This window comes from Cyprinodon variegatus, unplaced genomic scaffold (assembly GCF_000732505.1).
Source record: "Cyprinodon variegatus isolate N-32 unplaced genomic scaffold, C_variegatus-1.0 Scaffold914, whole genome shotgun sequence".
NCBI lineage: Eukaryota > Metazoa > Chordata > Actinopteri > Cyprinodontiformes > Cyprinodontidae > Cyprinodon > Cyprinodon variegatus.
Genome location: NW_015151367.1, coordinates 21,642 through 46,221, shown reverse-complemented (window position 1 = coordinate 46,221; position 24,580 = coordinate 21,642). Strand labels below are relative to the sequence as shown.

The following is a 24,580-nucleotide window of genomic DNA, read 5'->3' as shown; positions in this document are numbered from 1 at the left end:
AGACCTTTTCACTTAACTTTCTTGATCGGTTTGCCACCTTTGTTATTTATTTTCTCTATCCAAGCGAGGGAAATTTTCAAAGGGGGTTCTAGCTCTGGTCATCGCATTACTATTGATTACACACATACTATTTAATTAGAAAAAAAGATTTTCCAGAAAGTGTTCAGGTATCTTTGTTGCAATGTAGGGATTTCTCTCCTGTTCTTATTAAATAGATCTATTGTTTTTTGTTGTTTTTTTTCACAGGGAAAACCCGGCAAAGATGGAGACCCTGGTCCTCCAGGATTCCCTGTAAGTTACTGCAGAAGTTTTAGAGAAACCTACAAGAGTACATATTTTTTAAAACTGTGTCATTTTAATCTGGGGCTTTCAATCAATTTGATCAGGGGATCAAAGGTGAACCTGGAATTCCAGGTATTCCAGGCCGGGATGGAGAGAGAGTAAGTTTCTGCCTATGATTTTGTACATTGTTCATTACCAAGTTTCATTAACAATTCAATAGGTCATGTTTGCAGCTACCTAAATGAAATTCCCTACTTGTTTACAGGGGCCAAGAGGTGATAGAGGATTTCCGGGACCTCCAGGACAGGTTTGTATCTGGTGTTTATACTGCATTGCCAAATGCATGACCAACTTGTTTCCTGTTAGTTTGTATTTTGTATAATTACCAGAGTTGATATAGGAAATTAGTCAGTGGAAGTATGAAACAATGATCCCTGCTTAATGCTACGTTTTACATCTACTTACCATGGGCATGAATGCCCCATTAATATTGTTGTAACCTTTCAATGGTTTATTAGGACAATTGTTCTGCTTTGATGTGTGTTTGCAACTCCCAAATTTGACCAAGCTGAACCTTTTTAACAAATGATTTGAGGTAAAGTAGAAGAAATTAGACTGCTATGACTTGATTATTTTATCAATTTGTGTAATGCATATGTACCAACATCGACAAAACAAACACGTAGCATAATGGTACTACTACCATGCTTGAAAGTTTGAAGAGTGCTTTGTTAGGTCTTTAAGCTTCACCTTGTCTTTTTAGCTGTTGCACTTGTTGCCTAAAAGCGGGTTATTAGTTTAGAGTGAAAAAAAATATTTTGAAGGATTTGGTTTGGCCATTGTCGCTATTGCTCATAAAAGTGCTGAACGGTCTGGAGGCAAAATGTATTTCTGGGCCACATTTGTTATATAATGGGAACCAAACAGACCCCACAGGTCTGTATTTCTATAAACAGAGCAAAACAAAGGGAAGAAGCATTTAGTTGTATACTGCACCATTCGTTCAAAGAGTTACCATAATGTGCTGGTTGCCCTTTTATTGAGGATTGATGAATGCGTGAGATGCCCATCACTGCTCTCTCGGAGCATTATAATCTCTAGCCAGTGATTTTACCTTTTCTTAGCTATTAACCTGTTTCAAAATTGTATTTAAAGGGTATATTTAATGTCTTTTTTAACTGTTAGATGTGTTTTCCTATCATTTTAGCTGGAGTTAATGCCTTTCCTCTGATTTCCCAGAAATCACTTTAGTTTACCTTTTGTATGACTGCCTTTTGGCTTTGAAAATTCACTAGTTACTGCTGAGGTTGTTTGATAGAAAGGGGAAAATAAGGGGAATGACAGTAGACTCAATTAACATTGAAACAAACAGCAGCTACAATAGGTTGTAAAACCTACAAAACCAAAAGGAAAATGAAAATTAGAAGAAGAATCCTGAAAGGCTTTGGTCTTGACATAAGATTATCGTTAGAAGATAGCTAAAAAAAAAGAACAAATTAAACTTTGAAATACCTAAAAAAAAAAAATAAATGCACACACTCAGAGAACTACTTAATACTGACATTATATTCGTACATTTAGGACTGGAAAATATGGGCAAAGTTTATATCATTTTATTTTTCCTAATTTTGATTGACACAATATAATTCAGATATCTTTATATCTAACTGTGTAAAAGCCTCTGAAAAAATAACAAGAAAGCCAACAACTGAATCCTGTACAAACTTAAATGTTATTATTCCAAGTCCATGAAACTTCTACAATATAAAATTTTTGAAACAATCGTTGAAAAAAATGCACCTTTAACTAGGTGATTATCTCTCCCTCCAATTATACTTTCTTTGTCATCAACTTCTGCATTGTTTGTGATTAACTGTATTATATTTAAGAACACAAAAAATTATAAAAAAAATAAAATATTCAAGAAGACAAACATACCTAAGCCCGAAAGATGATGTTTACAAATCACTACAATGAATTAGCAAAGCAACTAATAACTCAAAGCTCTGAAAATACAGACTAAAGGTCCTGCTGGTGAAGATTCTTATTCATCCAGGTCATATTCATTCCAACAAAGTTAAAACAAATCAAAGCACAAACCTCATCGCAATGCAGGGGCTCCAAACAATTTGCCTGGTGAGCCAGGACAACAATGCCCCTAACAACCTCCCTTTTAGAGGCATAGGCCAGTATTGTGTCTTGCAGGCAAACAACAACCTCAACGACTCTCCATTACTAAGGGGTGGACCAGTTTTTTCAGTACAATTTCCATGTTTTCCAAGCCATAACAAGGCTTTTGTTTCGGCCACTCTATAAGCATGGAACTCAACGCTACTCCAGACATTTTTTGAATTGAGAAAGCTTCCTGGATGGGAAGCGAAATATCTTCAAACTTGGAAAACAAAGTCTGGTGTTTTGATTTTTATGTTTTTTTCTTTGTTGGAAGACGAAAGGTTCACAATAAAAATAAAAAAAAATGTAACTCATCATAGCCCCTTATTGCCACTACAGGAACCTCAGTATTTTATCAGTTAGAAGACACCTGAATTATTTTCCACTATCCATCTTTCGCAAAACCCAAAAACATTGCAGCCTTATTTATTTATTTATATATTTTTTTATCTCCTGTCTGGCAATGTGGCAATAAGAATAATTGTCTTGATGCCAAGAAAGGGCCCAACAGATTTTACTTTCACAAGTGGAGCAGTACGGCTATCTCCATAGTGTTCCGCTTGATTTAATAGCTTTATTATGGTTATGAAGGGAGTAATACAGATTATATGCAATGTAAGTAGAACAGGAAAGGAAAAACAGGAAAAAGGAGAAAAGATGAAAGAAATAGGAGATAAAAGGGAGACGACCAAAACATCTTCAATCTGCTTCATCACCTGCAAAGAGATGTAAAAAGAACAGCACAACCTACGGATATAGTATAAGAGATACAATAAAGTAACACCTTGATACTATCGCTGAATTATAAGTACTATTTTTTTAATTTGACTGTGTACTGTGATAGCTGAAGATAAGAATATGGGCTTTCTGTATGGAAGTGAATCTCCAAGTACCTGGAGCCAAGCACCTGTAGTTGTTTATGAGAGGGCAGTTGTGCATGTAAAGTTTATCTAAAGGAAAAATGCTCAATAGTGGTTGTGAAGAGCCAAAGACCCGCCCCACCGGGCCATCAAGGCCCAAAGGGACCCCCAGAGCAAAGGTGCCCAGGAGGGGCCAACCCAGGAAATCGAACCCCCACCAAGGGAAGAGGAGAGTCTTCAGGAAATTCCCCAGCCGCGCAATGCCGGAGCTCCCAGGAGCTGCGGGGATGAGTCTGCGGGATACGCTGGCAGCCAGCTACCCCTAAGTGGAACCGGCAATGGGCCCTGGGGAGCCAAGGCCCCTTATTTTTATGTTTTACCTGGGTAGAATGAGGATTAATAACAGTATTTGTGTTTGAACCAAACCTTCATCTCAACAAGAATTCAGCTCACTCAAAACATTATACAATTCAGACATCCCATAATATCATAGGACAGCTTTTTTTTGGACATATCAAGCTGGTGCTGTCCTTTTCTTTAAATTGTGCTATCAACTCTTCTCCCATGAATGTAACTTAAATTGTGCGACCAGCTGTTGTCCCCTGTCAGAAACAGGAGATGGCTTTTGTCAGTTACAGGACATTCAAAACGGGGACGTTTGGTCATATTATCATGGGTGTTCATTTTGTAGCTAAAATGTAGCATGTTGTAGCAGCTGAGCAGCACAGCCTATGTCTGCAGAGCACAGGCTTCCTGTCTGCGCTAAACACCATTGCTCACGAAGCCAATGTGCTACGGCTCTTTCTGTTCAGCTTGAATCACCTGAGCTCGGAACATCAATGAGTGACGCTGTAACTACAGACTGAAGCATATATCGAAATACCCGATTGATGCAATATATATCGATATTGAATGATTGCACAAAAGTAAAGGGACAATAATTGGAGGCTGACAATTTATTGGAGACTACAACAGATTTGTTGTTTGTCTTTTCTCACTAGGTTTTCAATGGAAATGGTGGAGGCGTTGGTCAAAAAGGAGAACCTGGATTTCCTGGAAGTCCTGGACCTAAAGGCGAAAGAGGACTACAGGGTAAGCCTAAATCATACAAATACAAACAAAACTTGTAAAGTAAATATATTAGTTTATAATTGAAAATTTTCCTGTTTTTACACACACACACACACACAATAAACCCTTTAGGTAGCTGAAATTTCACTTTATGTCAAGGTGCCACCATATGTTTGAAAGAGAAGAGCCATATATGTCTAATTTCCTTGCTGCCAAAAAGCGGATTCTAGGCACTTCATACAATCGTACTAGAAAATATGGCAAAGTGGCTGATCAATAGTGAAAATAGTCTTCTAAAGCTTTTGTCTATGTTGTTTATAATCATATGATGGTAAAATTTGAAAATTCTTCTCTAAAAGTTTACATTTTTCAACAGATGTTTGAAAAAACTGGAAAACAAAAATTGCATTAATGCATGTCAAAATAAAAATAGGGAAACTTAAAGCCCTCTCTTGAGTTTTGATGATTAGCGTGGTCCTTTTGTCATCTTCAGGTTTACCAGGACCTGCCGGAGCACCTGGAATTCCAGGCCTAGGCGGAAGCGGTCCTCCTGGATCTCCAGGATTCCCAGGAGGCAAGGGTCAGAAGGGAGACCCAGGCACTCCTTCTGTCGCCTTGCCAGGTCCCCCAGGACGTCCAGGAAATCCCGGCGCCGATGGTCCACCAGGGCCCCCCGGACCTCCTGGATCACCCAGACCAATTGAAAATTGCCTTCCTGGGCAGCCTGGACTTCCTGGAGTGCCTGGCGAAACAGGGTTCCCCGGAGGGCCGGGCCAGAAAGGTAAGGAAGTAAAAATTGCTTGTCAATAAAGTATCTCTGAGAATGGAACCAAAACTTGACTTGAACTCTACAGCATTATGACAGTTGATGTAAGTGATACATATATATAAATAAGTAATATTCAGTGTATCACAATCATTTTTGAGACTTTAAAAATGCCACATTTAAGGACTTTTTCTACAACTTATGGTCAAAGAATAAGAAGTGAATAATATAATCAGGAAGCGGTCCTTAAGTAATGCACAGAATATGCTGAAGATAATGACTATATTTCAGGTGAAAAGGGAGAGACCTGTGTCAACTGCTTTGGAGGAGGCATTGGTGTTCCTGGCCCCCAAGGGCCTCCAGGACCGCCTGGACCATTAGGTAACATTTGTGTGTTTTAGTGAACATTTCCATATGTTTATTCGTATCATCAGTCGTCCCTATCAGCATTCCAGCTGTTTAAAATGCTCTGTGCTGCTACATCTAACATGTTCAACATTAAGTTTTTTTGAAGTCATTGATTTAACTGTTTCCTTTTTTTTTAAATAGTGAGCTGTAAGTTAAAATTAGGGGCACACATATGATTTATTATGAAATAAATACATAAAATCATCTAGTCATTTCAAAATAAAATTATGTCAATGTATGTTTGAGAGTAAAATTGTGATTATAGAGCAACCATAAGATGTAAACTAATGCAGGGTTAGTCTATCACCTCTATGGATCCGGAACTGTAGGGGTTGTGGTTAGCCAGCCATATTGAAAGGTCTGAGTCACTTTTATTGTTTTAGGTGTATTCAAAACCTTAATAACTGAGTCGTAAGTGTTTCTGGAAGAGTGTAAACTTATGTTTTACTTTCCTAATTTTTATCAGGGCCTGGTGGTCCACCAGGTATCAAGGGAGACCGAGGTTTTCCAGGAACACCGGGCCTTCCTGGATCTCCTGTGAGTATTTTTTGTCAAACACTGCTTCTAGACTCAAATGGTCGTTAGATATTTTACCCCAATCATCTTGCAAAAATAGATTTTTTTTTTTTTGGACAAAAGACCTATACTCAGTCTCTTCCACATAATGCAGCCACTGTCATATAGCAAACCAAGCCGGTGCCACAGAACGTGAGAACGTATCATTACCACAACGCTGTGCAGGACATTTGAAACTGGATGTTGGCTGGAAGGGCTTGTGTAATCCAGTCACGCTAGGTTAGGTAGCAGTTGCAGGGAATGGACCTGCTGGTCCAACTTCCATCAGAGGCGGGCAGACACTCTCCTCCCTCCGGCTGCTCTCCGTTGTTGTGGTTGCAGTACTAGTGTTCTTCTTCACTGGCGGTGATTTTCCAAAATTAATCCGAAATGCTTCCCCATGCCATATTTCCTCCTCGTTTCTGTCTTTAGCAGTGGTTTCAAAAGTACACACATTTGTTACTTAAGTAGAAGTATAGATACTGCAGTTTAAAAACACTATGGTAAAAGTTGAAGTATCAACTTGACCTCTTTACTCAAGTAAAAGTGAAAAAGTAGATGCTCCAAAAACTACTTAAAGTATAAAAGTGTATAGTAACCTTTAAAAAAAAACAGCAAGATGCCACTATATGAATTGAAAACTCAATTTTTCAACTATTTTGAAAATTCTTTGAGATAGGGTCTCTTGTTGGTCTCCTTCTCCATCTCCCGATACGCTCTCGCCTGTGTCCCGACTTTCAGACATTTAAACATCTTTCTCTGAATCCGACATTATAGCATGGCATAGACATGAAGAACACCTGCTTGCTTCTGATGATTTCCTTTGGCTAACCAATGAGTGTTTGCGTTATATGACTCATCCAATTCCACTAGTTTTCACTAGATGTGGATGGCGCCAATGATCTGCATTGAATGGCACACATGATAAATATTTATAAACATTAAATTAGGGGTAACCAATTAAAAATCAGTGAGGTCCGAATAAATAAAATCATCAACCAGTAAAGTTCCGGAGACATTTTTAATGATGACTTTAAACAGAATTTAACACTGAAATAAAATGATATATTTATGCATTTATATTATACATTGAATTAAAAAATATATAAATAAATAGAAATTGCCAAAAAACTGCATCCCGTGGTATCTCAGAGGACTTGACACTTGTATGACTGTATTCCTGTATATCCATCGGTAGTTAAATGACAAGGGTCAGCAAATGCAAATTCTGCCTGTAAAACAATGACAGTGCAATTGTTGCTGTATGATCTGAAGCCTCATTTGAAGCTTTTAAACAGGCTTTTGAAAAACTTTGATAATTTGCTAGTGTAATATTATAGATTTTTAGAATAAAAAGCTAGCAAATGTGCATAATAAAAAACAAACAGAAATACAATTATAGAGCATTCAGTGTTGTAAGAAAGCCCACAATGTTTCTTAATGAATAAATTATTGTATGAGTTTAGTTCTGTTCCTTTATGTCTCTTTCCTTGTAAGTATGAATTGTCCTATGCTTCTGAATGCACCATAGCTATCTGAAGTTCACGAGTGCATCACACTGGTCTATGAACGCTGTGCTGTGTAGATGCGCGTTTGATTTTCCGCTTAAGACAAAGCTTTGCAGTTTTCAAAATCACATCAGCTATAACTGTTTATTGTTGTATGTGATTAACGAAGGGACTACAGTACAAAAAAATAAATCAGCCGTAACTCTCACAAAATCTTTGGATTTAATGTTGTTCATAACACCTTTACTTTTATAAATGAATCTGCCAAATAACCACCATTTTTTTCCCACGAGAGGAATATTTAAACATTTTTATATCATTAATATAACAACATTAGCTCCATTGTACATATTTTTATCAGTTTTCCTCGTCTATAGTCGCAGTTGTACAGAGCGAGGCGCGCTTCCACGACTGGGGATGCATATTTCAGCAGGGATGCACTTTTCGGCATAACACCGGACCGCGGTCCTCTAATCCGTGACCTCTGCATTAAACCGAAGCCAAGAGTAACGAGTAATGTTTGTTTTAAAAATGTAAGGAATATATAGTACAGATACTTGTGTGAAAATGCAATCAATAAGTATGAAGAATACCGTAATAAGTAATGGAGTACAGCATAGAAACCTTAAAAGTGTACTTAAGTACAGTAACAAAGTATTTGTACTTGGTTACTTGACACCTCTGGTCCTTAGACTATGTAAATATATTAGTCTGCTGTGAGCGGGATACCTCTTTACTCGGCGATCACTAGCTTGCATGACGTTGCCAAAGTAACTTCCGTGAACTTGTGTTGTTTAGGCCTCAAAATCTGTAAATTAAAATACAAATACACATAAAGTAAAATACAAAAAGTCAAAAATGTATTTACAGAAATATGCATAAGAAAATTATACTTTGTGCAAAGTGTTTTTAATAGATTTTAAAAAAAAATCTCCCCCACTCCGTGGCAATGGCTTGATAACCATTGATACACTGCACCTAAACTATTTATTAAAGGTAAATAGTTAGGGTATTTGTTATGGTATTAATCCCACTAATGTTAGAGTAAGGATAAATACAACATGAGAGGATATGTTATATTAAAGATAAAGGCTAGGTTTAGGTCTTAACTCCACTGATGTTAGGGTTAAGGTTAATCTAACATCCATCCTTTTTCCGTCATGCTTATCCCAAGTGGGGCCATGAGGGGTGCTGATGGCTATCTCCAGCTGTCTATGGGCGAGAGGCAAGTCGCCAGTCCATGACAGGGCAACACAGAGACAAACAGGACAAACAACCATTAACTCACACACTCACTGTTAAGGAGAATTTAGAGAAACCAATTAACCTAAGAGTCATGTTTTTAGACTGGGAAGAAGCGGAGTACCCAGAGAGATTGCATGCACAGGGAGAACATGCAAACTCCATGCAGAAAGACCCCGGGCCGAGAATCAAACCCGGAACCTTCTTGCTGCAATAGAGCCATGCTATCCACTGCTCCACTGATCAGCCCACCTAATCTAACATGGCAGAGCAATTTAAATTAGTCAGATCGGGGTTAGGCATAGGGGTGTGGGAAATAATCGTTTTGGCGATATATCGTGATATTCGGCTGCCCAATATAATATCGATCTTTCACTTCTTAGTATCGATTAAAAAAAAAAAAATGGTTACTTAAAACATTGATGGGAAAAAGGGGTACCTCTGCACCACCACTCTGGCAGAAAGCGCTGTGGAGCCCTTTAACTGTGCGTGTAGCACCAAATCTGTATTTGAGGCAGTCGCAGTGGAAGAAAACCCCAAACAACATGGATAATAATACCTAATCAATATTTTCTGATGAAAATATACAGCACTTGCTGTTTTATCTCATAATTAGATTTTGATAGCTGGGGAAAATATGGCAATATATAGTGATACTGCAATATCGTGATAATATTGTATCGTGACCCAAGTATCGCGACATATATCGAATCGCAACACTCATGGCAATACTCACCTCTAGTTAGGCAAGAGGTCCACCGATGTCAAGGTTACCTACCTTTTATAATTGGTTTAGATGAAGTCTATATATGATTATCAAACATATAATAACTATCTGTTAATCATTGATGAATTTCTAAATCTCAACAGATAAATAGACAGGGTAGAGGGGAATATAAATGTATGCAGTGCTGCAGAGTTTTGGGGTTATGTGTTTGCTTCTTTAAAGCTTTAAAATATCTTTTGTTCAATCATTGCAGATGATTGTTTGAGTAATCTAGTCATTATTAGTATAGTAAAAACATAAAAGTCATACATTTGGATGAATTTATGAGATGTGTTAATGCCAAGCACAATAAATATTGCTTTAAATTTTACAAAAAATTATTTCCCTGAACTTATCTTCTGCATTTTGTTATTTATTTGTTTTTCTCCGTTGGGCTATACCTACAAGTTGTCTTCGCTTCTCAGAACATAAAATGCATACTAAATATATTAAGAGTTTTTTGCTGAGGTTTTGTTGTCCCCATTTACATATAATATATTTTTTTATGGATTAATTTATTTGATCCAGAATTGCCACCCTGCCAATACCTTTTGCCCTCCTTTGCAAAAATGAAAAATCTAAACTAAACAGATAGTTTGCAAGAATATCACAATCGCATGAAAAAACACTGCTTAAAGAACCAACATGTTTATCTCTCACCTGCTGATTAATTTCTGATCCCCAAGATTCTATTTTTCCAAACAGGAATAAAATATATATATATTTTTTTTAAAGGTGAGCATGTTTCAAAATATCAAACAAAGTTGATATTGTGAAATAGTCAAGTGCAACTTTGCTTCCTCAGCACCTACACCTTTTGCTGCACTGTATGGAACTAGTAGTAGATGTTGAAAAGCCTCCAATATGTCCGAATTTAAAAGTTTAGCTGAACGAGACAAAATCTCTCAACAATATAATCATAATTTTGTGACTAGCTATTGGTAAAGGCTAAGGATTGTTGTTCATGTCAGTTGTGGCACAACCATATTTAGGTTTAGGGGGAAATTATTTTTTCACATGGGGCTAGAAGGGTTTAGATACCTTTTATTTCTTTATAAACCCATACTATTTGAAACTTCTGCTTCATTTTTACCCTAGTTATCTTTGAACAAGCTTTAAAATGCTTTTATCAGCAGAGCAATCTGATGGTAACCAAAAGCAAAAACAGAAGACGGTAAGCGTTCATTTTTGGAATGACAATGTTACTCACTAAAGACAAAATTAGCTATTGCTGAAAAGCAATACTATTTAGCTTCTGTACCCTTGAGTGGGATATGATTTGAAGATAAGGGTTGGTAATAATAAAGCTGAATTTTCACTGTCTGTAAATAGTCTGAGCTTATGTATATTTTATTAAGATTAACCACCCTAAAGTATTTCATACAACCTTCAGTCTTTCACCTATTGAAGATGGTGACCTACAGTACAGTATAGCTACATCTGCAGCAGACTGACAGAAACAAGGCTCCCTTACTCTCAGACATCAGACCTTTTGTAGCAGATCAGCCAGATAATCGGTGACTATAAGAGCGAGTGGGAACTCAAACCATCAATCCACCGCTAACAGGACAAACTTCTGCCTGCTGAGCCACCGTTGCCACACAGAATGTCATTTCTCCATGTCCGTCAGTAAACCAGGTTATACTTTCATATTCTTTGTAGGGTAACACTGGTCCTCAAGGTCTTCCAGGGTTCCCTGGACAGAAGGGAGATCCGGGAGAAGCCAGCACAGTCACAGGTGTAAGAGGAGAGAAAGGTGATCCTGGTTTCCCTGGACCCCCGGGGCTGCCTGGTCTGGATGGTCGGCCGGGTCGAGATGGACAGCCTGGACCTCCTGGCCCCAAAGGAACTCCTGTGGGTGACTTCTGTCCTTTACATTAAGCAGGTCCAACATAATACATTGAAAAACATCCCTATTTGAACATGTGTCCTACAGGGTTCACTACTTGTAAAAGGAGAACGAGGTCCGCCTGGGGAGACAGGTCCACCCGGCATCCCAGGAGACAGAGGTCCGCCAGGTCAAGCTGGCTTTGGAGTTCCAGGTCTACCAGGAGAGAAAGGTGTTCCAGGCAACATAGGAAATCCTGGAACTAATGGAGCAAAAGGCAAGAAGGGGCCTAATATGTTATTGAATGAAATATCCTTTAGACTGTTATATGTTGCTCTGTGAACGGACGCCCACTTGGCTGTGTTAGGAAAACAATGTGAATTGAAAGTGCGAATTGAGCTCAAATCATGATCAGTTAACTCTTCAAATATAGAATAAAGTCAAAACATAAGAATCTATTAAAAAATACAATTTGACTCCCAGCTATACGTATTTAAGTTGAGCTAGTAAGCATAAACTAAGTTGCTAAATACACAAAGAAGAAGGAAGAATGAAAATGGTTACATAAAGATAATAAAGTGATACAATAATATCACAGTTTGGCATAGATTTTGTGGTTGAGAACCAAAGTAAATTTTGAAAGGTTTGGAACGAGGTCAAATAAGGTAAACAGTTTATAGGAATTGGAATTTACTCAAACAAATTCACAGTGCAAATTCAAGGAGGGAATAAAACATTATTGGGTGAAATTATGTTTTATTAAATAATTTACCTAATTTAGAAATTAACCTTTTGTAAATGTTCATGAGCTAATAGTTAAGGTAGTACGATGGGGTATTAGAAGTCGTAACATTACGAGAATAAAGTCGCAACGAGAATAGCCGTAAAATTATGAGAATAAAGTTGGAAAATGACAAGAATAAAGTCTTAACATTACAAGAATAAAGTCGTAAAATTATAAGTATAAAGTCATAAGCTTTTGAGAATAAAGTCGTACATTTACAAGAACAAAGTCATAGTATTACGAGAAAAAAGTCACAATGAGAATAGTCATAAAGTTAGAAAAATAAATTCGTAAAATTACGAGAATAAAGTCTTAACTTTACAAGAATAAAGTTATAAAATTATGAGAATTAAGTCATAAAATTGAGAGAATAAAGTCATAATATTAAGAGAATAAAGTCATAAAATTAGGAGAAACGAGTTGTATTTTATGACAACATCTAGAAGAAGCACTTTTTTCACTTAAGCATTAAGTTATACTTTGGCTCTGGTTTGACAAATAAGAAAATCTTTTAGCACCAGCATCAAATTAGGCAGTATGTCAAAGGGGACTCAGGTTGCTGTTTGGTGGCGCTAGTCGACCATTATATGCTGGTCAGAGCTCGAAGCGTTCTTTCTGGAACGGGTTGTTGTATGATGACTTCATTCTCGTAATATTACAACTTTATTCTCGTAATGTTATGACTTTATTCTCGTAATGTTACGACTTTATTCTCAAAATAAGAAATAAAAAAAAATCTCTAACCTGGCCCTGATACTCCATCGTAAAGGTAGAGACCACCTAGCCTCTTTAGCTAGTTCTGGTGAAACAATGGAGCTTTTGGCTTGCAGACATTAGGGAACTTAATTTAAATGGAGTCTATGGTTAAATGTTGCCAATGAAATGTAATGAGCATATCAGCAAACACAAACGTATGTGTTTATTCCATTAGTGATTTACTTTCCAAATGCCAGCTTAAAACATGTATACATTGTGTACCATGCAGTCGCCTCTAGCGTGTTTTTAGCTTGCCTTATAAAACAGTAAATGTTTGAAATTGTCAAACACCATCAAATGTTCGAATTTCTGGAAACTATTTTCCCTAACTGTGCCTGACCTGTAACCGTTGCTGGTCTTTGCTTTGGAAAGGTGAGCCAACTATAAAGTTCAGGAAAGCTTAGTCCAGGTGATATTCCTGGATGGGTCTTGGTTCGGATGGCCTAGCCAAGTGGCCTTTGTTCTTCGTTTTTCTGATTTACTTCTGAAGACTGTAACAGACATGTTACAGTCAATGTCTGTTTTGCAGCAATCTGGTTCTGCACATGGCTTCAATTACTACTTGACTTGAGCTGGGGTTGAGGGATAAAGTTTTTTTAAGCCATGTTGTCTTTGTCCTCCCTAACGCGTCTCTTCTGGAACAGAGAGGCCAATCAAAGAGGATGAGGAATCTGTGAATAGTGGATTCTATGCCCTGTAGAGTCAGGAGCAGCATCACATCCCTTTGAATGAGATTTGGGAGTTTTTGGAAAAGAGTTGGTGCAGCTCTTGGGAGTTGGTACAACTCCCAAAAACTTACAAAATTTATATAATTGCTTATGGCATAACAGTTGGGGAACCAGTAAAGTAGTTTTTTAAAGAAGTAAAAGCAACTCTTCACAGAAGCAAATGTGATGAAACTCCAATCCGGAATTAACATTTACATTGATTTGTAGGTGCCAAAGGTGAACCTGGCTTGCCTAACACAGTAAAAGGTCAGCCAGGACCCCCTGGACCGAGTGGCGAGCCAGGACGACCAGGTCCACCAGGTAGTCTATCACACATGCAAAGTAAAACATTCTCTTTTTCTGTCAAAAATAATTGCAACGTCACATACTGTACAATGCGGCCTTTTATCAGGTTCCCCAGGTCAGCCAGGACAGCCTGGTTTCCCAGGTTTAGCTGGACCAAAAGGTGATCCTGGACAACCAGGTATTGGACTCCCAGGTCCTCCAGGAGTGAAAGGTAAAACTGACCCATTCAATATACCATTTACCTATCCTTTATTTGCATCATAAAATCACTCATATTAATCATCTATGGTCTAATAGGATTCCCAGGTATTCCAGGTCAGCCAGGAAGACCTGGAGAAAAAGGTATACCAGGAATAGATGGACTCCCCGGAACGCCTGGGTTTCCTGGTTCAAAGGTATGATAGGTATCTTTGATAATTGATAGACAGTGAAATTTTCGCTAATCTTAGACAGCACAGTTATTTCCTGTTTGATAAATATTTAATATCTCCCTTCCTGCATGTGCGTGTAAAAGGGTGAGCCAGGTTTTGGACTTCCTGGTCCTCCAGGTCAACCAGGAATACCTGGAGCTAAAGGTTTCACTGGACCAAAGGGAGATTCTGGTTTCCCTGGCAACCCAGGCGGACCAGGACGACCTGGGTCTGATGGATTTCCAGGCACTAAAGGTAAAGTGTAGTATTAGTAAATAATATGTTCATACAAAAATATTAAGATGACAATTAAAAAGCATGGCGCCTAACCTGACTGCCATCCCTTCATTTGCGCTTAGGGGACCCGGGCACACCTGGTCGACCTGGACCTCCTGGACCCCCTGGAAGTACAACAGGTGGTGCAGTTGGTCCTCCTGGTCCTCCTGGACCTCAAGGCCCAATGGGACCACCAGGTAGGACACAAAAGATTAGGTTTAGATGGATTTTTTTTCAGTTTTCTACCATAAAATTTAATTTAAAAAAGAGAGAATATAGACTATAAATAATGGTATTATTTTTATTTGATAACTCAGCATGTTTTATGAGATTTTGTGCCTTTTTTTTAGCATGTCTGACTCTTTCTATGTCCATGTTTGGTGTCTGGATTTGGATACCATGTCTAGTCTTTACTAAAATGCACATCATCCATGTTGATTACCTTAAACAACACTGCCGCTTGAGTTGTTTGGGCTTATTTAAAAGCACACATCACTGCTTTCTGTGTGGTTGTGTTCAGAGCATGTACACTTTTTAAAGAGTTTTAAAACTACCCCACTCTTTTGGTGGTTATTTCGCTCTTCAGTGGGCTCCATGTCTTTGTCCGGGAAAATGTATCCGTGTCTTGACCGTGTACCACTGCTACTGTAGATCCACGCGTCGCCTGTTATCCATAAACCGCCACAAGTGTCACTTCCATTCTTGATTCTTTGATTTAAAACAGTCTCTTGCAACTGCAGTTTGCACAACTTCAATATGACAGATACGCGCTTTCACATGTTGAACACCCTTAACATCACTTAGTACAATTTCTGCAGGAGCACACCAAGCAAGAACTAACACTACAGGGTGTCAGCGTGCTCGCATTTACATCAGCACGTTTTACCTTACTTCCAACTCCTCTTTCTTATTGTACAGCATACTTTACCACTAGGTAGACAGTTCTGTTAGTTTGCTTTCATTATTCAGTTATTACTAGTTAGTCAGCGGTAATAGTTGTTTTGCATATATAGTTCAGTCTAAAGTTTATATTTTCCTCACTGGCATGAATGTCCTTTTAATTCTGGAATTTAAATTGACTTTAATTCTAAATTTTTCTGTGTTGACTGATACAACATATAATTTCAATTATTCTTAGTGTAAGAATAGGTAAAATTTTATGAATTTTCTCTCATCTTTGAACAGTCAAAATTGTGAGCTAAACTCGACGCTTAATAAATGATAAGTGTTTCTTAGCAGGTTTCAGAGACAAACACATTCAAACACATTTGGTTTTTCTGTGACAGAAGTACTCAATTAAATTCAGTTTATTTGGTGAACTGTGAAGTGCCTTCAGATGACATGTGTTGTGAATTGGCGTTATATAAATAAACTGAATTGAATTTAAATTATTTATATAGCGACAATTCACAACAAACCACAATTAAACCAGATCATACAGTCAAATGGATTCAAAGTTCTCTATCTAAGGAAAACCAGTTGATTTGATTCATTGACTTGAAAGAAATCCCTCACATCAAGCATGCTTGTAGCGAAAGTGTAGAGGAAAAACTCCCTTTTAATATGGAGAAACCTCCAGCAGAATCAGGCTCAGTGTGAGCCGCCATCTGACAAGGTTGCTGGTGTTCAAGGAGACTTGAATAGGAAGCAGAGATACAAAAGGCAACTGTCAAACAGCTCCACAGGCGGCCCCATCCAGGAAATACTGTAGCTTTTAGATGACAAGCTCCCAATATGGTTGATGTCACGTCCCAGTTTCAACCTACAGTATCTAGCTGCTGATACTGTATAAACATAGCTGGTTTTATATTGGAAAAAGCAGGGTAGTTTTAAGCTCCTGAAATGGCACCAGCTTCAGGCCAACTGGAAAATTAGGGAATATGGTTAAAAGCTGGCTCTTTTAATTTTTTTTAAACCTGTGAAAACTCCACAGGTTTTACTGAAAATTGTGGTCAAATGTCCAACTAGAGTTGTTGATAGATTTAAAGGACGCCTTTCTCTGGTGTTATTTGCTAACCAAATATCTGAATGACCAGAATATTCCTTCCACAATAAAAATGTTTCAAATTAATTGGAAAAAAGTGACATTCATGCTGAGGATAAGTGGGGATAAACTTTAAACTGGAACTCTATATGGACCTTTTAAAATCCAGTAACTTACACATGTTTTAATGCATTGAATGCATTAAACTTTGCTCTTCTTATCTCATTTGCTCTGCACTCTGAAACGCGCCCCTTCCTTACCTGCGACGCTTTGATGCCAAGGCGAGAAAGGTATTGTAAGCAAACTTTGGTACAGCCGATGGCACTGAAATGTGACGTGTTTTCTGTTTTGAAAGATGAATGTAAAGTGTCATGTATCTTTCCTTGAGTCGGCCTTTGTCTGGTTTATATTGCGGGAAAAGCCTATCTATTACACATTTTTAGCTATTAGCCAGCTGCTCACATTGCCAATGTTCTTAATTTTACGTAAAATTGAAGTCAGAAAAGGTTAAACCTTTTTAACTTTAGCACTTTCAGCACCATCCACAGCAGTAGTTACCTTTAATGGTTATATATTGAATTGTGTTTAGGGATTTACAAGAATCTAATATTTCTGATATTTACAAATTAAAAATAAATTTTCCGTCACCAAATTACTGTCTCCTCTCTGGTTCAATTCAGTATCTGAAGTCTAGAAAGGGTTCATGTCACAGAGGTGGTGGATGTTTAGATGTCTCTGTACTGATTTAAAATTACCATCCTTACAGGATTCCCAGGAGGAAGTGGAGAAAAGGGTGACCCAGGGCCACCAGGCTTAGACATCCCAGGTCCACCAGGTGAGAAAGGAAATCCTGGTTTTCCAGGTGCCCCTGGACCGATAGGAATCCCAGGACCACCCGGAGGACCTGGAAGGGACGGCAGGCCCGGAATACCAGGTGAAAAACTGTTAACTGTAGCCTTAAATGTGGTTTGTAGCATTTATTTTGTTTGTTTCATGGGGGGGTTTCACTGTGTGGTGCCCGGGGAGCAGTCTGGGGATAAGGGCCTTGTTCAAGGACCTTGAGTGGCAGTCCTCGCTCTAACCACTTGGCCACGACCTCCCCTTTTGTAGCATTTGTAAATTGAAATTGTATTTTATAATGCTCTATTTTGTATACTGGATATCAAAATGTTCCAATTGTTTTTACAACATTTTATCTGATCTTTTTGTCAATGAACTGAAATATCAGGGTTGAGGAATGTTCATTTAATATTACAATATTTATCTGTTTTTGATTTGCAAAAATATAAAGTTTTTGTTTATTGGTTAGCTTCAAGTTAAGTACAAGATGAATGTTGGTGAAAGTAGACACTGCCTTGCATGGATCCATCAGCCTTTACCAATTTGTGTAAAGAGGTTTATATACTGTAAGACAAACCCTCATTTATAATTATTTTATTTAAGAAGTATAAATCTATCCAACCTTTATGTCATTGAGTGAGTGGCTCCGCTGTAAGCTTTGTCACCTGAGTGACAAAGTGTCACATGAGCCACCTTCATACAAGGTACACCACTTAATGTTAAGCTGCTATAATTCTCTGTTTCAGTTTATTTTTTACCTCTGTTTCACCTGCTGTCTATTGGGCCACTGCAGGTCTGAAAGGTGACATGGGTCCAATAGGACCTCCAGGACAACCTGGGGGACCTGGCACTCCAGGAGGGCCTGGTGCACCAGGTTTTAAAGGTACATACACAAACACTTCAAATTAAAAATTTGCCTCCTTTCTAAATAACAAGATGCTTTGATAGAGGGGTGAGAACTTTCAATTCATTTCAATTTCAAAATTACATAAAAATGTACATTAAAAATGTACTCACATATTACTGATATGTGAGTAAATTTGAGACTGGCAACAGCTGGGGCAGCACTGACGAAGCCTCCATCACTTTCAAAGTGTTGATCTGTCGTCCTTTGGGGTAGTTGGTTGATAAAAATGGTACTATGACTCTGTGGCCTTTCTATTAGCTCTACATTAAGGAAATATTTAAAATGTTTGAATCAACTTAAACCATATTTCATTACTCTGATCTGACCTGAACTAGATGATGCTTCTGTACAAGTTAGGAGTTTTAAATGAATGGAAAGCTTTGTTCTATTTTTAAAACAAAAAAGTAAGCATTTTAATCAGCTTTTGACATTCAGATTTGACACTTTAGGTAATAAACTGTCTAAAAATGAATGGAAGAAACCTTTATCGTATTTGAAGAAGATATTCTAATTGCACTATTATCAGCTATTGTGAAAAAAGAAGGATAAGAAAATATTGGAGTTCAAAATTTCTGAGGTTCCTGTGTCATTGTGCCGTAGGTGAACCAGGATTTCCAGGCAGAAATGGAGTCCCAGGTGCTCCAGGTTCCAAAGGAGATAAAGGAGACAAAGGATTCCAAGGACCCCCTGGACCCCCTGCACCAATAAATATTGCTGGACAAAAAGGAGATCCTGGACCACAAGGTACAAATGGAAACATGTCAACATATCACCATCTTTAAATCATCTTTTAACTTCCACAAAACTCTCACTCTACCATAAAGATTTAATGAAGTCCCATATGTTTAGGTTTAGCAGGCCCACCTGGAGTAAAAGGCATTTCAGGTCTTCCTGGTGAACCTGGATCACCTGGACTAGATGGACGCCCTGGAGCTCCTGGACCACCAGGTAGCAGGTTCCATCAAGGATGGATGGACAGATGGATGATTTGACATTGATCCTTTTCTGTCAGTACCTTTTGTCCATAATTTGATGTTTGGTTTTTCTAGGATTTAAAGGAGAACCTGGATTCCCAGGGAATCCTGGTGGCCCTGGAATTCCAGGTCCAAAAGGCAACATGGGAGATATGGGAATTCCAGGTGGGTGAGCTTTCCTAATGTCAGATCTTTATTTTATATTTTTTGTCACCGGTAATGTCTTTATAAATGCATTTATACTTTCATTTGTACAGATTTATGTATTAGGAAAGAATAGGAAGGACTTTATCCTTCATTTATGTTCTGACATGGTTCTAGTTTGCAAAAATGCAGCCTTTTTCACAGTATCATTTTCTAATAGATCGGGACAAAAACAAAGCAGATGGGCTGTGAGTGAGTTCACTCCCTGATGCAAAAACTTGTTTGACCAGTGTGGGCAGCGATGTTTAGCTGCTGTATTATATAGTATTCATCAAACTGTCTTATGAGCAAGGGCCCACTCAGATGTACCCTATGCTTCTCTCAAATTTAAGATTAATGACACAAGTCGACTGGACCATCATTTTTACTGTTGCAGATCTGCAGATCATCAGCTTTGTTTAATTGGCCCTTTTGGGCCTAGCTTCATGTGTTTAGCAATTGTCTTTGGTTTTCACAGTGGAATACTATATTGCTTTAAACGCTGACATTAAAAATTAGAATGTGCTGTCTGTCATGCCATGAATTTGTTAACTAAGTGCAGACCTTCCAATTTGGTTAAGCTACCACTTGCTCTAATGCAGCTATATATGACCAGCTATATATTAGCAGCTATATTACCTCAATATATTCTGGTATCATAAAATTGTACAATCATTTTTGTTAACAGAACTTACATTACTGCAAATTGGAGATCAGTCAAAACAAGGATATGTTCCTGTGTTGAATAGTGTTTTTCTCCATAAAAAGAAGAGTAAAGAGGGGGTGTGACGTATATATTTAATTTTATTTATTTATTTATTTGACAGGGACAGTGTACATTAAAAACCATTCCTGCAAATGCACCAGAATTAGCGAAAAGGCTATTTTTCATCTGTTGTCCCTGGACAGATCTTAAAATTGTCTACCTAAAAAAAACACACAACAGTAAGCATTCTACAATGAAAAATAACAAATATATAATGAAATAATAACAGCTATAACTCCTCAAAACTGATTTAAAAACACAGAATAAGTGTTCGCTGGACTACAGAGGTTCATAAAATAGAATAAAACATTTAAACTATGTATATATACATACATATATACATATACATACATACATACATACATACATACATACATACATACATACATACATACATACATACATACATACATACATACACACGTATACACATACACATATATACATACACAGAAGAGACAAGTGGCAGCATGGCTTGTTAATGATAGACATTCAACTAATGCTGACATGACTGATGTGTTATGAGCCTATTTTTTAGATGCTTTTTGAAAATAGTGTATGTTGTAAGTTCTCTGATGTTCTGAGGGACAGAATTTCATTCCTGAGAAGCTGTAACTGCAAAGGCTCTTTGACTGAAAGCACTTTTATGCAGAGGAACAACACACTCTCCTCTAGCTGACCCTCGTGTTCCGGATTTTCACAAACTGACTGAGTGGAGGAGATGACAGACCACGGATTATTTTATAAAACAGATAGAGGTTTGCATACTTGATGAAGTTTTCCCAGCTTAGAAGCTTATGTTTTAGTACTGTATAATGCCACAATGGTGATATTTTTATGTTTTTTTATCCAAAATTTCTTGCAGCATGCACATATCTATGCCAAATCTGTCTCTAGTTCTAGAAGCTTTAAGTGTCCTTATTATTTGTAAGACTTCTGATTCTGTGACTGTTTGTAGGTTGAAGATTGGCTCAATATTATTTGTTTAACACATATTTAGATTGTTAGGAGGGAAGCTTTGGACAATAGTTGACACAGATTCAATAAAAAAGTTATTGAAGGCATCTGCAACTTGGTTTGTATTATTTGTAATTTGTCCATTTATCTTAATTTCTAAATTTTGTTTAATTTTTGAGTCCTGTCCAAGTTTTTTAGTTGGGTCAAAATTGTTTTGGAATCCCCTTTTGCATGTTCTATTATAGTGAGGAAAAAATCTGCTTTGGCCTTGCATGTAGCTTTAACAGTTTTATTCCTCAGTGTTATAAACAGTTTTTTAGCAGTGGCTGATTTAGTCTTAATTGCTGTTTTTAATGCAACATCCCTCTCTTTCATTAGTTTGAGAATGTCAGAGGTCATCCAGGGTAGTATGTTTTTGTTGTATTTGTGCTTTACTTTACAATAAAAATCTTTAATATTGCTCTTCATTGTAGCAACAAAATATTTACAGTCAACTTCACATTTTTTTCCAATCAGTATGTGATCCCAATCAATCTGTTGGACAGCACTTTTAAATCCTTCCTGGTGTTTTTTGGGGATTCCAACAAATTCAGGCTCCCTGAGAGAATGACCAAATCTCTTTTTTGAGAGCTATGCTAGATCAGCTTACCTTAGACATGCAAAGCTTGAAAGGGAAAGAGAAATTTTGGCCTAGTTAATTTGGCTCACATTTATTTGACCACAAGTCTTAAAATTTAATGCCCATTATTATAAGAATAATATTATAATTAAATTAGACCATGAAGTCAGAGAAAAGTAAAAAATTTGGTTTTGCTGAGGCATCGACACTGAAAATTTTACCCCGTTCATTTCCAGTATTAATTAACTGTATACAATGGTAGTACATTAAAAGCATCACACATTGTTCAAAGAGCTGACATTCAACCACGTTTCCTCATGTTGAGACACCGGGGATAGATGTTTTTTGTTTTTTCTTTCAAAAAGTCCCCATTTCTGTATAAATTCAGTTTTTTCAAAAACTTTATTTTAATTCCTCTGTTTGCTGTTTGTTCTTTTCCATGTACAGCTAATTAAACTATGGCATTTAAGATTACAATGACATAAAGGACATTTTAAAGGGTTTAGTATTCCAAAGTTGTACTCAATACAACAAAAGAGCCTCGTTTAAAAAAAATCTATTGAACAAGGCTGGATTTAGATAATTTAAAGCATTGTTGCTGCACCTTTAGCAAAAGTATAAAATACAAAATCAAAGAAGGTAAAAGAACTAACAAGTAGTAGAAAAAGAAGACTATTTATTAATAGCTTGACTGAGGTTATGTGTAAAAACACTTCTGTTTGCTTTAGGTCTTTAATAAAGCAATAAGCTTTAGGGGCTGATTGCTTTTATAAAAAGGTTACTTACCTATTACCCATAAAATAAAGAAAAATAACAATACCATCACACACACATAAATAATATTGGTAATAATGAAACAATACAACTGACAACTATTTTTTCCATTCTGAGTAAACAGCATTTTTACCTAGTGACCAAGTTTTTCTGTCATCGGTTCACATCAGGCTATCTGGGATCATTAATGTTGTTACTTTAATTAATAGGGCAATTGTTAACTTAAAGTGTGGGGGAACAGTTGTGTGCGTTTGATGACATTAAAAAATTACTCAGCTGTGTCTGCTCCAAGACCTCCTGTCATCCCAGTTTAAATGCCAGTATGACTGGAGAGAAGTCTCACACCCCTGTAGCTTTACATATATAACTTCTCAATGCTTCCAGACCAACAATGGGTAGTTTTTGTATTGTGTTGCTATGTTGGAATTACTGAAGATGATCTTGGTGCCAGAGTTTCAGCTATCTGCTTAACAAATGTGAGACATGGGATGCCACATGATGCTAGTGTACTGTAGTTTGTGCTGCGGGCTTACCATATCTAAGTGTGGGTAACACCGCATGGAAAGCACCTCAGCCAATTACATTTAAGTTTTATAAACTACAAAAACTTCTGCATGCTGTTGGTGATCAGTTAATCAAAAGTGTCTAAGTACCAGCACCTGCCTGATGCCTTCAACCCCGCACACACTCTTGGAACACACACTCAGTCAATCATTTTTTTTTTTGGTCCAGTTTTTGGTTAAAAACTTACAATATCTGTGCAAATTCTGTTTTGTGTTCTTACATTTCAGGTTAGATTTAGACTATTTTAGAACCTGGCAAAGACCAGATCACAGTATTATCTCCTGACGCATATAAATTGCTCTATTATAATTATGCAGGGAGTTTTACAGATTACATGGACAGGAAACAGGAAAGGAAAAACAGGAAGAAAAGGATAAAAGAAGAAAGAACGAGGAGATGAAAGGGAGATAACGATAAAACATCTTCAGTCTGCTTCATCACCTGCAAAGAGATGTAAAAAAGAACAGCACAACCAACGGATATAGTATAAGAAATACAATAAAATAACACCTTGATACTATCGCTGAAGTATAAGTAGTATTATTTAATCACTTCACATTTTCACACTGTTTAATTGGTTTTGATGAATTTCCTGTGTCAAACTTGATGCTATTTTATAGAAAATAAAGAAACTAATTAACAGCAATTTAGAGCCAAGCTTTAAACTTTAATATTGAACTCCTCCACTTTTCAATAACCCCACAGGACCTGCAGGGCTGAAAGGTACAGCAGGTTTTCCAGGTAGGCCAGGAACCCCAGGTCAGCCGGGAACACCTGGCCCTCAAGGACAAAAAGGTGAACCAGGTTCTGCTGGCACTGGACCACCAGGAATACCAGGATCGAAGGTGAATTAGTTAGGTATATTCAGTTTATAAACGTGAATTTTGGGTTAACAGATTGGGTTTTTTATTTCCTAAAAGGGAGATCCAGGTCAACCGGGTTTCCCAGGAAATCCTGGACTTAAAGGAAGTCCAGGCACACCTGGCCTTCCTGGTTTACCAGGCTTACCAGGGGCTAAAGGAGATGTAGGCCTCCCAGGATTCCAAGGTGAATATGTTTAGTGTGTTATGTTTCTTATTTTAAAACTTTGATTTAACCAAACACACTGACTTCTCCTTTCTCTGTAGGTCCCCCTGGTAGCCCTGGTCCAAAGGGTCTTGATGGTGGGCCTGGTGCCCCAGGACTCAATGGAGGTCCAGGTAGACCAGGAGAGCCTGGTCGACCAGGACCCCTTGGACCAGTTGGAGAGAAGGGTCAGCCAGGAAGAGATGGCATCCCAGGACCAGCTGGAGTAAAAGGAGAGCCTGGTAAGTTG

The 24,580-nt window shown here is 37.6% G+C and overlaps 1 protein-coding gene across 2 annotated transcripts in view; it reads left to right on the top strand.

Annotated features, from left to right (window-relative positions):
* Positions 1–24,580, top strand: part of col4a5 (collagen, type IV, alpha 5) — an 83,792-nt gene that overhangs the window by 43,166 nt on the left and 16,046 nt on the right. Inside the window, exons 16-38 of one of the 2 annotated variants that reach the window (XM_015398143.1) lie at positions 247–291; positions 387–440; positions 548–589; positions 4,316–4,406; positions 4,879–5,166; positions 5,443–5,532; positions 6,026–6,096; positions 11,293–11,484; positions 11,567–11,735; positions 13,934–14,026; positions 14,118–14,222; positions 14,309–14,406; positions 14,526–14,676; positions 14,781–14,894; positions 16,963–16,971; positions 17,448–17,615; positions 18,315–18,404; positions 19,029–19,172; positions 19,278–19,376; positions 19,478–19,567; positions 23,971–24,110; positions 24,186–24,312; positions 24,393–24,572. In XM_015398143.1, coding sequence (XP_015253629.1) covers positions 247–291; positions 387–440; positions 548–589; positions 4,316–4,406; positions 4,879–5,166; positions 5,443–5,532; positions 6,026–6,096; positions 11,293–11,484; positions 11,567–11,735; positions 13,934–14,026; positions 14,118–14,222; positions 14,309–14,406; positions 14,526–14,676; positions 14,781–14,894; positions 16,963–16,971; positions 17,448–17,615; positions 18,315–18,404; positions 19,029–19,172; positions 19,278–19,376; positions 19,478–19,567; positions 23,971–24,110; positions 24,186–24,312; positions 24,393–24,572 — 2,650 coding nt within the window. The remainder of the gene's footprint in view (positions 1–246; positions 292–386; positions 441–547; positions 590–4,315; positions 4,407–4,878; positions 5,167–5,442; positions 5,533–6,025; positions 6,097–11,292; positions 11,485–11,566; positions 11,736–13,933; positions 14,027–14,117; positions 14,223–14,308; positions 14,407–14,525; positions 14,677–14,780; positions 14,895–16,962; positions 16,972–17,447; positions 17,616–18,314; positions 18,405–19,028; positions 19,173–19,277; positions 19,377–19,477; positions 19,568–23,970; positions 24,111–24,185; positions 24,313–24,392; positions 24,573–24,580) is intronic. The other variant, XM_015398142.1, reaches the window with a different exon arrangement.